Source organism: Myiozetetes cayanensis, unplaced genomic scaffold, assembly GCF_022539395.1.
Source record: "Myiozetetes cayanensis isolate MyiCay16 unplaced genomic scaffold, myiCay2020 scf26, whole genome shotgun sequence".
In the NCBI taxonomy this organism is placed as follows: Eukaryota; Metazoa; Chordata; class Aves; order Passeriformes; family Tyrannidae; genus Myiozetetes; species Myiozetetes cayanensis.
In genome coordinates this window covers 1,602,074-1,623,541 of record NW_026087477.1, presented here as the reverse complement: position 1 = coordinate 1,623,541, position 21,468 = coordinate 1,602,074, and the positions used below count along the sequence as shown (strand labels likewise).

Genomic DNA, 21,468 nt, shown 5'->3' with positions numbered 1-21,468 from the left:
TTCACTTCAGAGATCCAATCAGGAGCTGCTGCTCCAACTGTTTTATTCCCTGGCAATGCCTTGTGTGGGGGTGGTTGTGGTTTGTTCAGCTTTATTTCTGTTTCCCCCCCCTCCCCACCACCTCTTTTATGTGTTCAGCAGCAAAACTGAACTTTTGGGGTGTTGGATTTCAGGAATCAAAAAAGCTTGTTGAGTTTCTGCTGAGGTTCCTTCATTTGGGTTTAATTCCATGGAAGCCCTCAGAGATGATTGTGCTAATTCACTAAATCTTTATTTCTTGCTTGCAACAGCTCCATTAAGTACCTGTATCCTGGTACACACCGTGCAGATTCCTGCCACTGTGTGAATTTCTTGGATATTCCCCTTTGGAATGAGGGTGAAAAACGAAATCACGAAGCAGAATGTGCTGTTGCCTCTTTGCTTTCCTTCCAGCTGCTCCCTCGGAAAGGAGGGATTGTTTCCTTCTCCTGCTGGGAGCTGCCACTTGGAGCTTGGGCTTGGGAAAGCACACATTAACTCAGGATTAGCAGGAACATCCTGCTTGTGTGGGAAGTCTTTGACTTCAGGAAGTGATTATTTTTCCTTAAGGATCTCTTTTGGTGGAGTCCCCACCCCTGGAGGTGTCCAGGGAAGGGCTGGGGACAAGGAGGTGACAACCCAAGCACAGCAAGGTGAGGAGTTCGGGTGTCTCTTGAACAGGTGGGACTTAATCCAAAGGGTTTTCCTCACCTGAAATTGCTAAATCCACTCCCTCCATGGCAGAATCGATGGATTCTCGGGAACAGAACAGGTGGATAATTAATTTGTGGTGGCTGTAATTTATTTTTTTGTAGATGTTACGTTTTGTAAAGCAATGGCATTAATAAATAGGAGAGTGAGCTGACCTTTCTGACCTTCCAATATGTCATAAATTTTACAAGATCTTAAGCTTTTATTCCCATCTTTTCCAGCTTTTTAGTGCATAAGGATGAAAGAGAATCCAGCCAGTTTAGATAATCTAGGAGGGAATGTTGACATTTAAAGGAAACAGCCTGAAATGCTGAATTTTGAAGGTTTCTTTTACATTAAAACAGGTCTTGGGTCTGGTCTTTTCTCTCTTTCATCCTGGGAAATCCTTTTCTCTGTCTGTGACCTTTTATTTCTGCCCCTCACATGTGAATTCCCACTTCATGGATCCCTGTAATTCCACCAGGCAGTGGATCCATAGTTCCTGGTGCAGGTGGAGGTGACAGGGAGCATTTTTGTGTTCCTGGAATACCTGTTTTCCCAGGGATAACCTCAATAAACCTGCCTGGCTGTGCTGTCTGGGAAATGCTGTTCCAGCCTCTGTGACCTCAGGAATGGGATGTTCTAGAGGAGAAATTTTATTCTGAGTTCAGGGACAGCTTCCTCTGGTACCTCATGGGGGCAAAAAAATGATGTCACAGCTTCTTTTCCTGGCAGGAATCCAAGTTAACTTCAATTCCCGCCCTCAAAGTATTGCCTGATTATAATCTAGAAATTAACTGGGCTTGATGAAGTGATTTACCTAAGATGGCTTTTAAAATTGAATGTTATGACATTGATATAAGTAAAAACATGATTTTAATAAAATAATAAATATTACAGTATTGTAATGTGTAAAATATATATAAATAAATAAGTAAATATATATAAATATTAGAAAGTCAACAACCATTGAACGAACACAGGACAAATGTCAGACTCTGGTCGAGGGGATGAGTCGTTTTGGTGTTTTGTGATTTGTGTGGATTTGGGAATGAGAAATAAATTCCTGGCTCTCAGAAATGATGGGCTGATGTGCACAAAACCAGGCTCAGTTTTTTGGGATCCAGAAGCAGGAAAGGAGCTGCCCCTTTCAACCAAGTTTGGGAGTCTGGGTGGAATTTAAGGCACCACCCGAGGACGGGGAGGAGCCAATTTTTGGGGATACTTCGGGGATGGTATTTTAGGTATGTCCTAATGAGTAAATAAACACACACACACTGAAATGGCAAGAGATAATGTGTTTTTAATCAGGAATAAATTCCTTGTAGCCCATTGCCACGACTCCCCCACGGCGGGACCGGAGGGAGGAATCCTGGAGCCGCAGCAACAGCAGCGAAACGCAGGGATCAGCGGCCAGTGGGATCTCCCTGGGAGAAGCAATCCGTAGGAAAACCGCTGCTAATTGGGTATTTGTGCTGAGCTTTGGCGTGCTTGGGGCTGGAGGTTAATTATGGGGTGGAAATTACCGTGAAGGGCGTGATGTGCCTGATGGAGATGCCACATCCAGTCCTGGCCGCTCCGTCTGCTGGAGGTGCTGCCAAATGTTTGATTGCTCTGAGGATTCCAGGAGCTCACAGGTGGTTTGGGAGGCCTGAGCTGCTCAGAATTAAGTTTCTGAAGGATTGGAAGAGCCTTGTGCGACAACTGGGGCTCGCACAGCAAAATTCTGATGCGGAAAAAACCAGCTTTAAATGGCTCCGTGGTGTTCAGATGTTGAAGAGCTTTCAGGTATTAAACAGGGATTGTGCTGGACTTTGATCATTCCCTGGGATATTTTATGGCTTTTATTAGTTTATCATATATATATATATATATATATTTACATTAAAGACTGAGTCTTTGTATGAGAAATACAACTCAGAATCAGTAATTGTGTTGTTTCAGTACTTGGTCGTTATTTCCTTTGGAAGTACCTGCTTGATACTGGAGCACTTTTTTCTCCTGCTGTGTTTTTAGGGAATTGAGCCGTGGTTCCAGCTTCCAGCAGAAGTAAATTCCAGCTGTTTAACCACTACCTCAGAGACAAAGCTTGGCCTGACTTGTGAGAGGAATGACCTGTCAGAATTCCCCACGCTGGAGGAAGGAATGTTGTCCTTAGGAGGAGCATCCAGAAGGAGTTTTCCTGGAGATCCAGCCCGGGGCTCACTGCTGGGTATGTTCACAGTGGCCTTTTTTCGAACTGCTCAGCAATTAAGGTTTTGCTGTTAAATCAACCCCTAACCTGGGTTTGATTTCTTTGTGTTTCCAAACTGCATTTGGTGTAATTTTACTGTCCAGACCCACCTTCCAAGATGACACAGAGGGTTTGTCCCTTCCCTGCAGCTTCTCTAACAGATTATTTTTTGTCCCAGGTAAAACTAAAATCTTGTTTTTTCCTTTAGAATTAAGGGCAGACCCGAGTAAAGTTTGCCATTTTTCGGGTTCTCTCTGGGTGAGATGATAGTTCTCTGTGCCCTTAAAATCTGTATTATATTCATAAGTCAAAAATCCTTATTTATTTCACAATGGTAAGTATGATGATAAAGTAGATATATTTGCATTGATAACATGAAAAACTGTTTGATAAGGGTGTGTTCAGGCCTGTACCCTGGTCTCATAAATTCCAACTGCTCTTATATTTCCCTGCTCCTTACAGGATTTCTTTATAGTCAAAGTAATGTCCAAACACAGTTTTAAAAGGTTTTCAGTAGCCCTTTACAAAGGTATCTGCTAAGTATTCTTTAATTATTCTTTCAAGATAAGAGGAAAGACTGAGGAATTATAGATTAAATGTTGTACTATTGGAAGATTTCCCCCAAACTGTGCAGTTAAAGGGACTTTCCTGTGTGGATGTGGTGTTACCACAGACTAATGGAAAGGGGATAATTACTTGTAAAATGTCTAAAAATTTGATGTTTTCTCACTTTTCTTGGGATGGGGCTTTGCTGTTCCTGCTGGCCTCTGTTCTTAGAGAGTCAGGGAATGGGTTGGGTTGGAAGGGACCTTAAAGAGCATCCAGTGCCACCCCTGCCATGGGCAGGGACACCTTCCACCAGCCCAGGGTGCTCCAACCTGGCCTTGGACACTTCCAGGGATCCAGGGGCAGCCACAGCTTCTCTGGGAATTCCATTCCAGTCCCTCCCCATCCTCCTGCTTTGTCCTTGCCTCCCTCCTTCGTGTAGGATTATTTTATTTAATATATTTTATAGCATTTTCTTCTTCGCTATTGTTGCTTGCAGAACTGGAAACCATTTAATCCATAAAAACTCCCTGGTATTTATAAGGGTTTGTGTTTTCAATGCAACTGGAATTCAGGAGAAAACACAAAGCTTTTTAATATGATATATTTTTAATGGGATATCTCTTAATATGATATATTTTTAATAGGAAATATTTTAATAGTATATATTTTTCATAGGAAATATTTTAATATTATGTATTTTGATAGGAAATATTTTAATAGTATATATTTTTAATAGGAAATATTTTAATATAAAATATTTTAATAGGTTTTTATATAAAATATGTAATATATGTTTTAATATGAAATATTTTTAATATTAAATTAAATAATTAAATCTTTTGTATGTATTTTGATATTATATATTTTGATATTATATATTTTGATATTATATATTTTAATATTATATATTTTAATATATATTTTAATATAAAATATTTTAACATTTTTAGTATGAAATACTTTAATATATTTAAAATATAAATTTTAATATGAAATTTTAAAAACAGGATATATTTTTATATGAAAAAATTAAAATATGTTATATTTTTGATATGAAATGTAAAAATATGATATATTTAAATATTATTTTTAATATTAATTTTAAAAATACAGTATTTTAAATATATTTTAATATAATATATTTAAGATGATATATTTTTACTGATATATTTTAACATAATATACTTTTAATGATATTTTTAATATGATATATTTTTAATGATATATTTTATATTTTGATTGTATTTTATATTTTGATTGTATTTTATATTTTGATTATATTACATTTTGATTGTATTTTACATTTTGATTACATTTTAAATTTTCAACAATACATTTTTAAAAATTGTATTCTTAACACTATATTTTTTTACATTATATTTTTCAATGATATATTTTTTAACATCGATAGAAAGGCACGAGAATTCTCTCTCCTGCTGCTCTTTTATTTCTTCCTCTTCAGAGCTGTCCTGGCAGCTCCAGGCTTTTTGTACATGCACTTCATTCCCAGATCCGGGAGCAGAGGTGAGAGGGAAGGAAAAAAATTAAGCTCCAACATAATTTATTTCTTCTTCTTTTCACAAATATCTGGAATCTCCCTGCAGGAAGGGAGACTCAGATGCCACTTGTACTGAAACTGCTCCCGTGGAACAGCCTGACAGAGCTCGGATGGTTTTTGTTTGTATTTTGCCTTCCTTTTTGTTTTACCTCCCCCAAACGGCAGCTTGACAGTGGCATTTGGAATTTCCAGCGGGCTGGGAAGGAGGGGACCGTGCCCAGCTCTGCCTGCTCGGTGAACTCGCCTGCGAGGGAGCTTTTGACCTTCAGGAGAAATCCGTGTTTTGACACACGAGCTGCTCCGAGAGGGATGCGCTGACGTCACTGGCTGCTCTCAGCTCCGAGCAGCTGCTCCTGTGCCGGCAGAACCCACCCCGAGCATCCCAAACGGGATCACAGGGATCTTTTCTGCCTCCCTGGGGAAAACGAGGGGCTGAAAGGAAAACACGCCGGGGTCGTGTGCTGGGAGATGGGAGAAAGCGGCGGGAGGTGGAACGTGGGGCGTGGCTGGGTTTGGGGTTTATATGGGAAATAAAAGCAGGGTTGTAGCCCCCGTTAAATGGCATTTATTGACCTCCAGGAGGTTCTTCTGCAGGTCATCCCTGCGGCTTCCTAAAGGGAGCAAGTGGATTTCCACAGGGAATGGGGCTGCAGCTTTCCTCTCTCTTCCTTGGGTTTTATGTTCCCTTTTTGGCTCGCTCTTCTCTCCTGGCCTTGTCAGTTCTCTGCTGCTTCAAGTCAGGGATCCCCACCATGGTTTTTCCAGGTGGGAACCTCTGGGGAAGGTGGGAACTGTCAGCCTGAGGCAGATTTCTGGTGCTTGGCGAAACGGGAATGCTGCTGGGAGAAGCTGGGGAGGGAGTTCCTGAAGGATCTCAGTCTGAGGGGGACAGCTCTGCTGAAATCTCCTACTGAAGAGTCTGATTTTTTCCTTGTCCTGCTATTCCCGCTGTGTGAGGTCACCTTGTTCCCACTGGAATGTAATGGTCGGGTTGGAAATGGGTTGGGTTGGAAGGGACCCGAAAGACCATCCAGTTCCAACCCCCTGCCGTGGGCAGGGACACCTTCCACCAGCCCAGGTTGCTCCTTGGACACTTCCAGGGATCCAGGGGTAGCCAGAACTTCTCTGCCCAACCTGTGCCAGGGCCTCCCCACCCTCCCAGCCAGGAATTCCTTCCCAATATCCCATGGACCCTTGGAGGGATTCCCTGCCCTGTAGGGATGCTCTGTGCACTGTTACTTGGCAAATATCTGCCTCATCCATGGACCTTCTCTGGCAGAATTTAGGGATTTCTGGAGTTTCCCATAGGGCAGAGACAAGAAGGCTCTGGAAGGGACTCGATGAAGTGAGAATTCCCAGTTTCCAGCTTTGCTTGGAGAATCTTAATTCACTTTTTCATCTGTTTGACTTTCCTAATGCAGATGTTGAGTGGTACTTCTGTTTTTGTTGATACAATATATTGATTTATCAGCCAGATATTGTGACTTATGTTCTGTATATATATGTGTGTGTATGTGGACTTATATCTACACCTGTATTGATAAAATAAATGATAAAAAATAGTTAGTCAAAATCTATTTTTGGCAGCTTTTTCCCCATTATTTCTTGATCCTTCCTTCAGTGCTTTTTGTCTCTTCCTTCCCAAAGCACACCCAATTTTTATGTTGTGGAAAAGCCTTTTCTTTAATCCCTCCTGATTTTCACTTCAGCTGGAAAATACATTTTCAGAGTGAAGAAATGGAGCTGAAAAGCAGGAAAACTTACTTTTCTCTTCTATTGTTTGAATCAAAATAAGATGCCGTGTTGTGTAAACATAAAATGGGAATTACGGAGGAATTTGAGAACTCCAAATAATATTATTTTATTTTATTATTTTAAATATAAAACAAGAGTTGGGAGGGGGAAATGTCCATCCAGCAGAGCTAAAATAATTTAGGTTCCAACTCGCCTAAAGTTTCTTTAAATCCATGTTTTGGCATCTTTAATGCAGTTCTGGGTCCAATTATTTTCAAGTATAAGGGCCAAAAATGTACATTAAATGGAATCAATGCATTGGAAATATTGTCTGCTCCAGGTGAATGGTTGGGAACGAGGAATTGGATGTCCAGGCTGTGGCAGGATCAGCCCCTGAACACAAATATTTGTTTTCTGTGTATTTTAAATAAAAGTGAAGCAGATCCCACTGAATTAGCTCAGTCTCCCGTTCCGTGATTTCAAACCACGAATGAAATTGTGATTCAAATCCCATCATTCCCCAAATCCCACCATTTCCTTTCCTTCCCCCCATTTCCTTCTTTCCTTCCCCCTTTTTCCTTTCCCTCCCCCTTCCTCCTTCCAAAAAAGCATTTTAATTCACATTTAACCAAAATTAATTAAATCAATTTTAAAACTAAGTTAATTTTAAACTAAAGTTTTATTGTTCCTTTAAGTTTTATTCTTCCTTGAAGTGTCATTGTTCCTTTAAGTTTTATTGTTCCTTCATCCTTCATCCTGAAAGAAATTCCTTTATCTGGAATCCCTAAGGAAAAAAAAAAATCCCGTGTAACCTTTGCTATAATGGAAATTTATGGAAAAATGGAGGCTGGGAAAGGGATCAGTGGGGTCTCTTGGATTTTAAGGAAGTAGAAGGTGATGTGGACATCCTGCATGGAAATCAGGATGGGAGGGGCTGACCAGGGAGCGGGAAAGGATGGGAATGTGCACAAAAGGAAGTTTATGGATAAGCTGGACATGTCAGTGCCATGGAATGTTTGGAGATGGATGAGAAGAACCCGGATTTTGCTCCCTGACAGGAAAGCTGAATTCCCTCCCTGAGGGAACCTGCTCCAGCAGAGGGGTCAAGGGATGGCATTCCATCGTTTTCCCTGCAGTTGGAGGGGGATTTGAATGGGAAGGCAAAGCTCTTATTGTTCTTTTTTCCTTGTTATTTTCCCAGAAATCCAGGAAAGTCGGTTCTCTCCGTGTCTCCCGCTCCTGATGTGCTCAACAGGAGGCCCAAGGATCCTGGATGAGTCGCTCTTCCAGCCCTCAGGAATGGATTTTATTCCCTTAAGGTGGGAGAAAGTGCCATTTATTTCTTTATTAAATAACATCCTGTCAGGAAAAAACATTTGAATCCTAAATAGGTCAAAAAATATTGACAAACTAAGTAGAAACTAATATTATTATAATATTTCTTTTTATTACACATTTTTATTTATTTTTTATTATTTTGGGACTGTATATTTTAGTATATAGTTTACATCTACTTTATATAGAATAGTTATTATTACAATACTTATGTGTAATATTTATTACATAATATTATATAATAAATATATTATATGACAAGTATGTAATAAAATATATATTATAGAAAACATTTAATGCATTTATATAAAAATGGTATATAAATATATGTTTATATCCAGATATATAAATATGTATCTATAAATATATAATAACTATGTAATAAATAAAACATACATATTATATTTTCATTTTAAAAATATCTTTATATAAGTACATTAGAAATAGAATATTAACACAATATTTTATAATTAGTTATAGAATTATGAGTCATTGTATAAAATATGAATATTTTCTAATTAATTATACCAATAATATAATGTTTTATAAAAAATATTGTATATATATATAAAGACATTTTATAAAGATTCTTTTATTATATTTTATTATTATTTTTAGTATTTCTTTTTTTCCATTTCTTCAGGTTTTGGGCCATTGAGGGGATTTTTTTTTTGGTGTATTTTGCTTAACCCTAGGTATTTGTTTAAGGGATATTCTGCTTTTCTCTGTGACATTTAAGCAGAAAATCAGGATATTGAGATTAAAAAGGGTAACGAGAAATTCACTTCCTTTTCTTGTCTCTTCCAGAGGAATTCCCGATGTTTCTGGAGTGTCCCAGGAGCTTTTGGAGCCTTCCCACGTCCGTGACTCTCCATCCCTGAGGGACACAGCCCCTCCCTTGGATGCTCCCAGTGGCTGCTCCTTGTCCCAACATCCCTTTCCATCCGGACCTGCTGATCCTGGAGATGCCGATTTGTCTTCCCAAAACTCCTTGTCCGGACAGCGTGGGAGCAAGGAGGGCAAGAAATCCTGGAAAACTGATGAGGAGGCATCGAGTCCCCAGACAAGTGAGGATTCCACAAACTCTGCTCCAAAGGTGCTGCTGGAAAAGAGGCCAAACCAAGCGGGAACTTCTCTCCCAAAGGAACCCCGGAGCACGTCTGGGAATGATGGACATTCCTCCAGTGACAGCGATGGTCCAGCTGCTGGTATTGAGCTTCCAGGGAAAGAGAAGGAGCTCCTGAGGCAGGATGAGTTCTCGTCTTCAGGAAATTCCTCCTACAAAACAGCTCTGACGGAAAAAAGCGAGAGGGAGATGCAAAAGGAGAAGGTGCAAATGGTCAAGAGTGAGGGAGGAGTCCTGGAAAAGCTGGAAAAGAACGAGCTTGATTTGTCAAATAATTCATCTGATGGCTCGAGGAACGACCATTCCCAAAATCCAAGTGCTCCCGATGTTCCTTCTTCCAAGACTTCTGAGCCAGGCAAAGGGATGTCCAAGGAACACCGAGTGGATTTAAACGGCTCTGGAAGCTCGAAGTTCATCCCTGAGGAACTCCAGGGAGCCTTCCTGGATGGTCAGGGCAAACAACCACCTCCTGCAGTGGGATTTGGGAAAGAGGAGCTGATCCCTGCTGGGACAGACACCAGGGATTGTGCACCTGGACAGCGGGTTGTTGACACGGAGACGCCTCCGTGCGGTGCGGAATATCCGGCGGGAGCCGATCCCGGAGGGAGCGGGAGCGAATTGACCCCTTCGGATTTTTCCATAGAAAGGGGCCATAAAGTCACAGACATTTCCCCTTCCTTCAATCTCGGAGGCGACGCCTCGTTCTCCCTGCACTTTGCTCATCCCATCTTTCAGTCCACTCCGGGGGTATTCCTGAAGAAGACAGTCAAGGCAGAACAACTTGGTGTCCCGGCGCTCCGGTCGGATCTCCAGGCCTCTCCAACGTGTCCTGATGTTCCTGCAGGGAACTCCCCCACCCCTGGGAAGCAGCATTCACCCCAACGTGCTCCGAAGGAAAACTGTGGACATTTGGAGCCCTTCAAGTGGAAATATCCCCACACTGGAAGAATCCAGTCCCTCCCATCCCTTAGTTTCATGGAGAAGGTTGGATCTTGGAACGTCAGCCAGCCAGAGGAGGTTCCTCATGCCGGGACTCCCGGTGGATTTTCTCCTGGAAGAAAAGCCTCCAGTGCCATTGCCATTTCCTCCAGCCATGCTTTGTCCAACCAGAAAAGCAGCAGAAATCCCGAGGATTTTGCTGCTGCTCCCCCTAGGGAGACAGGTTCTCTGGGAAGTTTGCATTTCCCAAGTAAAAACCTCCTGCCTGTCCCCTCTCTTACGAGATCCCAGTCGGACAACGCCGTGAATGTCTCCAGCAGGAAACATTCCTTGCCTGGGGTTATTCCACCAGCAAATTCCACAGAGGATCTGCAGCCTCCAGAAGAAGAAAAACATGTTTTAGGAGTGTTGGGCAGTAATTTAGGAGGCTCCATGATCCAGAAGATTGTTTCTGGATCCAGCAGTGAAGACACGGAAAACAACAACACTGGACAAAGCTCAGATCCCAATGTTTGGGTTTCCAGTGTTGCTCAGCTCCTTAAAAAGGATGGAAGCTCTCCAACTGGTGGCCAGAAGAATTGGGATGCTCCTGAAGATCGGTCTCTTAGCCTGAATATTCCCACTGGTCCCGTCATCCGGGACAACCTGGGGGCAATTTCCCCGGATAGTTTGAATGTTCCCGTTAGTTCTGGTGGGAGCAGCCAGGGGGGTTTGGGATCCGCCCCGAGCTCTGGAGGGGTCTCCAGGCCCTTCCCCAGTGCAGGAGGTGACAAATTCCTCCCTGTTGGAGCAAATCCTGTGGAAACTCCGAAGAAAGAAGAGTTGGATATTGAAGAAAGGATCCCAGTAAGTGTGTTTTTAATTTAACCTCTGGTGTCAGAGTTACCCATTTATTTTAGGGTCAACTCTTTTGTCAGAGTTATCCATTCCTTTTTCCAGGGCCTAAAGGGGCTCCAGGAGAGCTGGAGAGGGACTTGGGACAAGGAATGGAGGGACAGGACACAGGGAATGACTTCATAGTGGAAAAGGAAGATTTAGTTGGGATATTGGGAAGGAATTGCTGGCTGTGAGGGTGGGGAGCCCTGGCCCAGGTTGGGCAGAGAAGCTGTGGCTGCCCCTGGATCCTTGGAATTATCCAAGGCCAGGTTGGAACAACCTGGGATAGTGAAAAGTGTCCCTGTCCATGGCACGGGGTTGGAATGAGATGATCTTTAAGGTCCCTTCCAACCCAAACCATTTTCCATGATTCCCTGATAGTGATAAAAAGTGAAATCTTGTGAATAATTTGGTTGTAGCTCTTCCAGCAGATCCCTGCTGTGCCATTCCTGATCTCCCAGCTCCTTTCAGGAGCTCAGGTTATAATTATCCAAAACAGGAGGCTGAGACTCGAGTGCTGAGTAAGGAAAGGCAGGAGAGCTGAACTCCACACCCCCACAGCTCTGCAGGAATAGCAAACCCACCCCAGAAATCCTTGGAAATGAAATCTCTTTTCATTTGCTATAAATACCCATTTTTGCTTGTTCACTTTTGTTCCGCCTTCCAAGGCCCAAACTCTTTCATTTCATTCTTTCCACGTTGCTCACAAGAGGCATTCAGAGCCACTTCATGCCTTCCCTCATCCAGATTTCTTCCCTGTTTTGGGAAGGTGGGAGAGGATGGAGGAGCAGCCCTGTTAACTCTGCTAATGGCTCTGGAGGGGTGGGGAAAATGAGATGCAGATTTATGCTAATGAGAAACGTGTCATTACCCCCTGAGGGAGAGGCTGCTCCTCTCCCAGGATGATTCCCATAAATAAACCAGGGCTTTGGGGCTGGGTTTCAAAAGGTTTGGGGTTTTTTTCACCCTTTTTTCTTTGCAAAGAAGTGTTGAAACAAATATAAATATTACAGGGATGGTGTTTTAAACCAAACTCAGGAGACATGAAGGTGATTTATATTAGTGATTATAATTAGGTCTGGTTTTGAGCCCTGTTTGTGAGGGATTCTACTCCCATAAATCACTGACAAGGTAAAGGAGATTAGGTCACTTTTGTGGCTGTTAATATGTAGGTTTATAATAAAATCACAGGAAATAGAGTTGGCCACGATCCATTAAAAAATTAATTTCATTTTTCTTGGCATGTTTAGGACATGGGATGGATGAGTTGAAATGAATTTGCTTCTGCAGGGGATTAAATGAAGGAAAAATTTGGTTTCTTTTTTTAATGCAGATGATACCTGTATGTAAACTTAGAAAAATTGCTTCCTCAGAAGGTTCTAAACGACCTTTGGTAGGTTCTTAAACTCCATGAGACTCCTTCAAAATCCATTAATTCAGGGATGCTGCTGTGTGTGTCTGAACTGACAATCTCCTGGTGTTTTCCAGGGAAAGTTGGGCTTGTCCTCTCAAAAATTTTCTCTGGTATATCACAGTTTTAGAGTTTGAGGATGATTTTCCTTTGGCTTCTCTATAAACGAATCAATTTAATTTTAATGAAGTTATTCTTGCACAGCAGAAGGTGATTTTCTGCCCCTTGGCCAGGACAAGTTGATCAGAGGGATGGAGCAGCTCCTGGGAGGAAAAGCTGGGAGAGTTGGGATGGTGCAGCCTGGAGAAGAGCAGGATTTGGGATTAGCTGATTGTGGCTTTCCAGGACCTGAAGGAGCCAACAGGAAACATGGAGAGGGACTTTGGACAAGGGCTGGAGGGACAGGACACAGGGAATGACTTCATAGTGCCAGAAGGCAAGAGAGATGGGATATTGGGAAGGAATTGCTGGCTGTGAGGGTAGGGAGGCCCTGGCACAGATTGGGCAGAGAAGCTGTGGCTGCCCCTGGATCCTTGGAATTGTCCAAGGCCAGGTTGGAACAACCTGGGATAGTGAAAAGTGTCCCTGTCCATGGCACGGGGTTGGAATGAGATGATCTTTAAGGTCCCTTCCAACCCAAACCATTTTCCATGATTCCCTGATAGTGATAAAAAGTGAAATCTTGTGAATAATTTGGTTGTAGCTCTTCCAGCAGATCCCTGCTGTGCCATTCCTGATCTCCCAGCTCCTTTCAGGAGCTCAGGTTATAATTATCCAAAACAGGAGGCTGAGACTCGAGTGCTGAGTAAGGAAAGGCAGGAGAACTGAACTCCACACCCCCACAGCTCTGCAGGAATAGCAAACCCACCCCAGAAATCCTTGGAAATGAAATCTCTTTTCATTTGCTATAAATACCCATTTTTGCTTGTTCACTTTTGTTCCGCCTTCCAAGGCCCAAACTCTTTCATTTCATTCTTTCCACGTTGCTCACAAGAGGCATTCAGAGCCACTTCATGCCTTCCCTCATCCAGATTTCTTCCCTGTTTTGGGAAGGTGGGAGAGGATGGAGGAGCAGCCCTGTTAACTCTGCTGATGGCTCTGGAGGGGTGGGGAAAATGAGATGCAGATTTATGCTAATGAGAAACGTGTCATCACCCCCTGAGGGAGAGGCTGCTCCTCTCACAGGATGATTCCCATAAATAAACCAGGGCTTTGGGGCTGGGTTTCAAAAGGTTTGGGGTTTTTTTCACTCTTTTTTCTTTGCAAAGAAGTGTTGAAACAAATATAAATATTGCAGGGATGGTGTTTTAAACCAAACTCAGGAGACATGAAGGTGATTTATATTAGTGATTATAATTAGGCCTGGTTTTGAGCCCTGTTTGTGAGGGATTCTGCTCCCATAAATCACTGACAAGGTAAAGGAGATTAGGTCACTTTTGTGGCTGTTAATATGTAGGTTTATAATAAAATCAGAGGAAATAGAGTTGGCCACGATCCATAAAATAATTAATTTCATTTTTCTTGGCATGTTTAGGACATGGGATGGATGAGTTGAAATGAATTTGCTTCTGCAGGGGATTAAATCAAGGAAAAATGTGGGTTCTTTTTTTAATGCAGAGGATACCTGTATGTAAACTTAGAAAAATTGCTTCCTCAGAAGGTTCTAAACGACCTTTGGTAGGTTCTTAAACTCCATGAGACTCCTTCAAAATCCATTAATTCAGGGATGCTGCTGTGTGTGTCTGAACTGACAATCTCCTGGTGTTTTCCAGGGAAAGTTGGGCTTGTCCTCACAAACATTTTCTCTGGTATATCACAGTTTTAGACTTTGAGGACAATTTTCCTTTGGCTTCTCTATAAACGAATCAATTTAATTTTAATGAAGTTGTTCTTGCACAGCAGAAGGTGATTTTCTGCCCCTTGGCCAGGACAAGTTGATCAGAGGGATGGATTGAGGGATGGAGCAGCTCCTGGGAGGAAAAGCGGAGAGTTGGGATGGTGCAGCCTGGAGAAGAGCAGGATTTGGGATTAGCTGATTGTGGCTTTCCAGGACCTGAAGGAGCCAACAGGAAACATGGAGAGGGACTTTGGACAAGGGCTGGAGGGACAGGACACAGGGAATGGCTTCCCACTGCCAGAGGGCAGGGAGAGATGGGATATTGGGAAGGAATTGCTGGCTGAGAGGGTGGGCAGGCCCTGGCCCAGGTTGGGCAGAGAAGCTGTGGCTGCCCCTGGATCCCTGGAAGTGTCCAAGGGCAGGTTAGAACAACCTGGGCTGGTGGAAGGTGTCCCTGCCCATGGCAGGGGGTGGCACTGGATGGTTTTTAATGTCCCTCCCAACCCAAACCATTCCCTGACTCTCTGGTTCCCCTCAGCACCACCACAAAAGTTGGTTCATGATGGTTTTCAACCAGCTCTGACCAAAGTGTTCCCAAACTTATCCTCTAAAAAGAGGCCCTTCCCTGCCTCGAATTTCCAATCTAATAAAGTTTTCTGTGCACCAGCTGTTGGGGGAGGAAGCAGGTTTTGAACCCAAACCTTTGTGTTCTCCTTCCAGCTGGGAAATATCCTTTTAAACGGGTGAGGGTGAAGTTCACCAACCTGCTCCAAGTTATCCAACTCCTGCAGCATCCAGAGCACTGGAATAAAAACTTCTCCAACTCCAGAGCCCGTTGCCATTCTCCAAGTGTTTCTTACTCCTTCTTTTGCCAGATATATCTCCGGAACCTTGGCATTGACCAGTCCCCTGGGACCATTTTGGCTCCGTTTCTACCCCGAGGACCCATCAGGGAAGTTGAGTTTTCCCCGTCAGAGCTCAGGACAGTCAAAGGCTCCCTGGACACCCTGGCCAGGATCCCTCCAAAGGCACAAGGTATGGGAAAGGAGCACCTTGGGGAACACAGGAATTCACTCACCTGGGAAGCTGCTCTTGGCCTGGTGGTGTTAAGTGTGTTTTTTCTCTTCCATTCGTGTGAGTTGATCTTCCCCTCTGTCAAATGTGAGGTGTTTGGCATTGGAAAAGTACTAAAACCTTGGAAAACCTGCCTCCTCCCTGAAGAATTATGGCCATGGGCCAGTGCAGCGACACTGGATCTTCTTTACCCCTTTATTTCCCTTTTCCCCATTATTTCTCTTTGTCCCTTTATCATTTCCCTCTCCCCTTTATCATTTCCTCTCTCCCTCTTTATTATTTCCCTTTTCCCCCTTTATTTCCCTTTTTCCAGGAGGTTTTTTGAGGAGGAAATGCTTCCTATCTGGAGATTAAGCAACCGTGACCAGACTTTTTCTTCCTGTGTATTCCAATATTCGAATTCTTCCCTCTCTCTTTACAAACCCTTTAGTACAAGATAAATTAGTCTTTGCTGATGCAGTGAATTAATTAATGACTGTCCTGTGTCTTTGTAGGTAAATTGTTGCCAGCATTTGAGGTGGTGCCGACGGGTTTCGACTCCGACACTTCCGCTCTCAGCATTTCCATTCCCGTGGAGTCCGAGGTTGGCTCTGATGTTCTGTCACCCCAGGAGCTCTCTCCCAGCTTCCCAAGGGTTTTTGGAGACAGCCCAGGGAGCCAGTGCAGTGTGCCATGCCAGCAGCTGCAGAGGGATGCTCCGATTTCCACACAGGATCCAGAGTGTCCTGCTGTCTCCAAACTTGTCTCTTCCGACACGCAGAGTCCCCTCCTTGTTCCGAGCAGCGTTCGGGATCTTGCTAAAAACGAGTCCAGAATTTTGGACAGCAGCCTGCAGAGTTGGGCTGCTGGTGTTTTGGCTGGAGTTAAAAACGGGATGGAAGCTGACAGAGGATCCCAGAGCTCCAGGGTGGGAAGTGAGAGAAACAAGGAGCAAGGCAGGGATTCTTGGCTGGGATCGGGTGTGCTGAGGGACATCCGGGAGCTCCTGGCAGAGGCAGAGGATTTGAGTGCCAGGTGGGGTCATCCTGCCTTTTCCATGGCCTCTCGTAGGGAAAGCAGGGAGTCTTCCCTGGCGCTGATGAGGCGGGAGGATGATCCCAGAGATCCCAGGTTGGTGCAGGACAGAACCCCTCAATCCCAGAAGAGACTGTCGTGGGACGAGGCTGCCACCCGGCAAAGCGCGCGAGAAGAAGGGTTGGGAATAAACCCTTGGAATTCCGACACGTGTAACTTGAGGTGGGAGAACGCTCTGCAGGTCGACTCACACCGGGGTGAAGGAGTGAAGGAAGTATGCCAGGAGTTCAGGGCAGGAAAATCTGCGGGAAGGTCGGAGCCGGAGGGTTGCAGCAGCGTCACCACCGACAGAAACCAACGCGCCCGGGTGGGCCCGGCACGGAGCAGCCCCAGCAGCCAGGGCAGCGCTGCCACAACCTCGGAACCAGGGAATCCTCCTTCCTCAGAGCCCCCTGGAAGCAGCACTGATATCCCAGGAGCCTTCCTGAGCACGTCCCGATCCAATGGAGCCGGAAGCAAAGCAGGAGGCGCCGGCGGGAGCGACGACAGCAGCAGCGGAGATTCCCTGGCTGTCCGAGTCAGGAACCTCCTGGGGGATCCAGGGAGTGGCACCTCTGGCACAGGAGGATTCCTGAGTGGAGCTGGTGGTGCCAGGATGAAGGGAGCGGGGCTGGGGGGCAGTGGCAGCAGCAGCAGCGGGGATTCCCTGGCTGCCCGTGTCAGGAACCTCCTGAGGAGCGGATCCCCTGGGAGAGAGGCAGCCCAAATCCTCAGGAACGCCGAGGAGCAGGAGAGGAAAATCCGGGGTAAGAAAGCATCCCTGTCGTGTTTTATTATTGTGTTTTATTATTAAAATACCAAATCTTTATTTAGGTTCGTGTTTGAGGGGTTGCTTTGGTGTGGATGTGAGAGGATCTGTGTCTGTGGCCCTGATTTTAAAGGTGATTATATCATATTATAATATAAGAAACTTTAATAGGACAGGGCTTAAATGGTGGGTATTTTTTAGTACTCCTACGTAAAATGGGATAGAATTGGGCTTTTCCACTTGGAAGACCCTTTGCCTGACACTGATATTTTATCCACATCGTTTATTAGGTCAAGAATTCAGGAAGGGATGGTGTGAGTGAGTTTTGGTTTATGTCTGAGCCTACAGGGATGATGGAACCAGGAGAAAGGTCCTGGATCTCCAAAGAAATGTTCCAAAATCCCATTGTATTCCTGGTCATTTACATTGCATTTACAAATACATTTACACTGTATTCCTGATCAGTCCACAGTGGGCTTCTGGAATTCCACAGTGGGCTTTGTTCCCTAAAGTTGTGGTAATTAGAAATGCCCAGCTTTGATTCTAAGTTATCAAACTATTTTCATTCCACAAGATGGGAAAAGGAAAACTCTTCCTGAATTTTTGTGGTGTTTTTTTTTTTGACAGCCTGGGTGAAGCTGAAACTGGCCAGCAGATCCCAGGAATCTGTGCCAGACTGGGATGAGGAGACCCAGCAAAGAATCGAGGAAATCAAGGCAGAGCTGCTCCTGAGGGCCAAGAAATCCATCCAGGCCAAGGTACAAACCAGCTCAGGAAGGGGGGAAATGCTTTTCCACATGTTCTTGTGGGGTTCTTTTTTGGTTTTTTTAAATTGTTTTCCCCAAATAGGAGTTGGAATCTCGAGGGAGGAGCTGTTTGGGATGTGGGGAGGGGACACAGAGCTGAGGATGTTCCATGGGAAGGTCTGGAGGACACAGATGTGTTGGGAAAATGGGAGTTATTGTGAGAAAGTTCCTGCAGATTCTGGTCCTTGATTGGCTTGAGGAACTCTTTTCCCAAAATATTTGTGCAGGTGCTGATTGTGCCTTGGAAACTCCTCCATGGAAGGAGCTCAGTGGACAATGGAATATCCTCTGGGCAATGGGAGTTTTTGTTGTGTCATTCCCGTGAGATCCTTGTTTTTCAAAGGATCTTCAGGGAAGGAGGCAGTGAATTATTCCTGCCTTGTGTTGGTCAGAGGGGAAAGGGGCTTTTCCAGTTCCTGTTAGAATCCAGACTCCTTCAAGGTAAGGAAAATTCTGGAATGGTGATCACTGGATGTTCTGAAAAGCTTGGGAAGTATCTGTAGGATAATCCAAGTGTTGATGCTGATTTGGGGCAGGGCAGGCTGAGCTTTCAGCCTCTTGCAGCTCTATTTTCCTGGGAAGACCTGGCTTGGAATTGCCATGTTTTGTGTATCTCCTTTGGAACATTTCTAGTCCACATATTAACATAAATATCCACAGATTGGAATTTTTCTAACCAGGTGTATTTTACCTTTTTTTCCCCTTTAAATACCCGTTTTTGGCATTGTCCAGTGGGATTATGGAAATCCCAGGATTTCCAGGGACTGGTGTTTCAGACAAGTGTCCTGAGCTTTAGGAAGAGACTCCTTTCTTTTCCCCCCCCTTTTCTTTACCCCCCCTGCCCTTTCTATTTTCCCCCCTGCCCTTTCTATTTTCCCCCCTTTCTTTCTCTTTTTTCCCCCCTTTCTTTCTTTTTTCCCTTTTCTTTCTTTTTCCCCCCTTTCTTTCTTTTTTCCTTCTTTCTTTTTCCCTTTCTTTCTCTTTCTTTTTCTTCCTTTTTTCCCCCCTTTCTTTCCTCTTTCTTTTCTTTCCTTTCTTTTCCCTTTCTTTCTTTCCTTTTCCCCCCTTTCTTTTCCCCCCTTTCTTTCCCCCCTTCTTTCCCCTTTCTTTCCCCCCCCTTTCTTTCCCCCTTTCTTTTTCCTCCTCCTTTCTTTTCCCTTTCTTTTCCCCCTTTCTTTTCCCCCTTTCTTTTTCCCTTTCTTTCCCCTTCTTTTCCCCCTTTCTTTCCCTTTCTTTTTCTTTCTCCCCCTTTCTTTTTCTGCCTTTCTTTTTTTTTCCCTTTCTTTTTTTTCCTTTCTTTTTTTTCCCCTCTTTCTTTTTTTTTTTTCCCCTTTCTTTTTTTTTTTCCTTCTTTTTTTTTCCTTTCTTTTTTTCCCCTTTCTTTTTTTTTTTTCCCTTTTCTTTTTTTTTCCCCTTTTTTTTTTTCTCCCTTTCTTTTTTTTCCCTTTCTTTTTTTCCCTTTCTTTTTTTTCCCTTTCTCTTTTTCCCCCCTTTCTTTTTTTCCCCCTTTCTTTTTTCCCTTCCCCTTTTCCCTGTTCACTGCCAGGAGAAGCAGCAGGGGTTGGATTGTTTGTTTTAATTAAAAGCCTTGCATTAGTAAGAGTGAAAATCAGTGTTTTAAGAGTACTCTGTGTCTGTGTTTATAATTCTTTGGCATCAACTGTGTTGGTAAGTGAGACAACAGATCAAAATTCCCAGGTTATTCCATGTATTGATGGAATCTTTGTCTGGGAATCTGGGGGGAAAAAATGAGTATTTTATTTATTTTTAGAAATTCACCTTTCTTAAAAAATTCACCTTTCTTAAAATTCACCTTCTTTCCTAAAAAATCCACCTTTCCTGAAAAAATCCACCTTTCCTGAAAAAATCCACCTTTTCTAAAAAATTCACCTTTCCTAAAAAAATTCACTTTTCCTGAAACTCAAATTTATTAAAAAATTCTCATTTCCTGAAATTCACCTTTCCTAAAAAATTCACATTTCTTATAAAATTCTCATTTCCTAAAATTCACCTTTCTTAAAAAATTCTCCTTTCTTAAAGTTCACCTTTCTTAAAGTTCACATTTCTTATAAAATTCACATTTCTTATAAAATTCACATTTCTTAAAATTCACATTTCTTAAAAAATTCACCTTTCTTATAAAATTCACCTTTCTTATAAAATTCACCTTTCTTATAAAATTCACCTTTCTTAAAATTCACCTTTCTTAAAAAATTCACCTTTCTTAAAAAATTCACCTTTCTTAAAATTCATCTTTCTTAAAAAATTCACCTTTCTTAAAATTCACCTTTCTTAAAATTCACCTTTCTTAAAAAATTCACCTTTCTTAAAATTCATCTTTCTTAAAAATTCACATGTCTTATAATTCACATTTCTTATAAAATTCACATTTCTTATAAAATTCACATTTCTTATAAAATTCACATTTCTTATAAAATTTGCATTTTTTATAAAATTCACATTTCCTAAAATTCACCTTTCTTAAAAAATTCACCTTTCTTAAAAATTCACCTTTCTAAAAATTCACCTTTCTTAAAAAATTCACCTTTCTGAAAAAATTCACCTTTCTAAAAATTCACCTTTCTGAAAATTCACCTTTCTAAAAATTCACCTTTCTGAAAAATTCACCTTTCTGAAAATTCACCTTTCTGAAAAAATTCACCTTTCTTAAAAAATTCACCTTTCTAAAAATTCACCTTTCTAAAAATTCACATTTCCTACAAAATCCACATTCCCTTAAATCCACCTTTCCTAAAGAGGAAAACCAAACCACAAAACCAAAACTGGAGACTTGAAACTACTTCCCCCTCCCCCCCACTTTCATCTTTTATTTGATCCCCATTTTGGCCCTAAAATGAACTTACTGCAGTCAAATATTTCCCTGGATGTGACTCAGTGTCAGCTGGGAACTGTTTTATTCTAACTGAGAGTAGGAAAATCTCTTTTAAATTATGTGACAAGTGGTGTTTAAAATACCTGTTGGATTTCTGGAGCCAAACTGCTGCGTGGACCTAAAAAAACCCAAAGATTACAACAAGATATTTTCCTTCTGCTAAACTTTTTTAAGACTGAGAGAAACAAACTGTTCCCAGCACTCAAACAAACAGTTCCTTCAGCGGATTAAAATCGGTATTTAAAGGTGCTGGATGTTCTTTGGGAAAGTGTAAACTCTGGTTTTTATGGGGGACAGCTCGAGGAATCCATGACAGCGGAATTTTCAGGGACATGTGCAGGGAAAGGAGCTGTAAATGTGTCCTCAAGTGGCTCGAAAAACATGGAGAGTTCAGTATGAACAGGCTGGGAGAGCTGGGGGGGTTCCCCTGGAGAAGAGAAGGCTCCAGGGAGACCTGAGAGCCCCTGGCAGGGCCTAAAGGGGCTCCAGGAGAGCTGGAGAGGGACTGGGGACAAGGCATGGAGGGACAGCACACAGGGAATGGTTTGAGAAGGCAGGGATAGATGG

At 42.9% G+C, this 21,468-nt stretch overlaps 1 protein-coding gene across 1 annotated transcript in view; it reads left to right on the top strand.

Moving 5' to 3' along the window:
• Positions 1-21,468, top strand: part of LOC126642953 (centrosome-associated protein ALMS1-like) — a 31,879-nt gene that overhangs the window by 6,547 nt on the left and 3,864 nt on the right. The window contains exons 2-8 of the mRNA XM_050321027.1: positions 2,037-2,174; positions 2,725-2,920; positions 7,984-8,101; positions 8,925-11,028; positions 15,182-15,341; positions 15,875-17,200; positions 17,830-17,960. Coding sequence (XP_050176984.1) covers positions 2,037-2,174; positions 2,725-2,920; positions 7,984-8,101; positions 8,925-11,028; positions 15,182-15,341; positions 15,875-17,200; positions 17,830-17,960 — 4,173 coding nt within the window. The remainder of the gene's footprint in view (positions 1-2,036; positions 2,175-2,724; positions 2,921-7,983; positions 8,102-8,924; positions 11,029-15,181; positions 15,342-15,874; positions 17,201-17,829; positions 17,961-21,468) is intronic.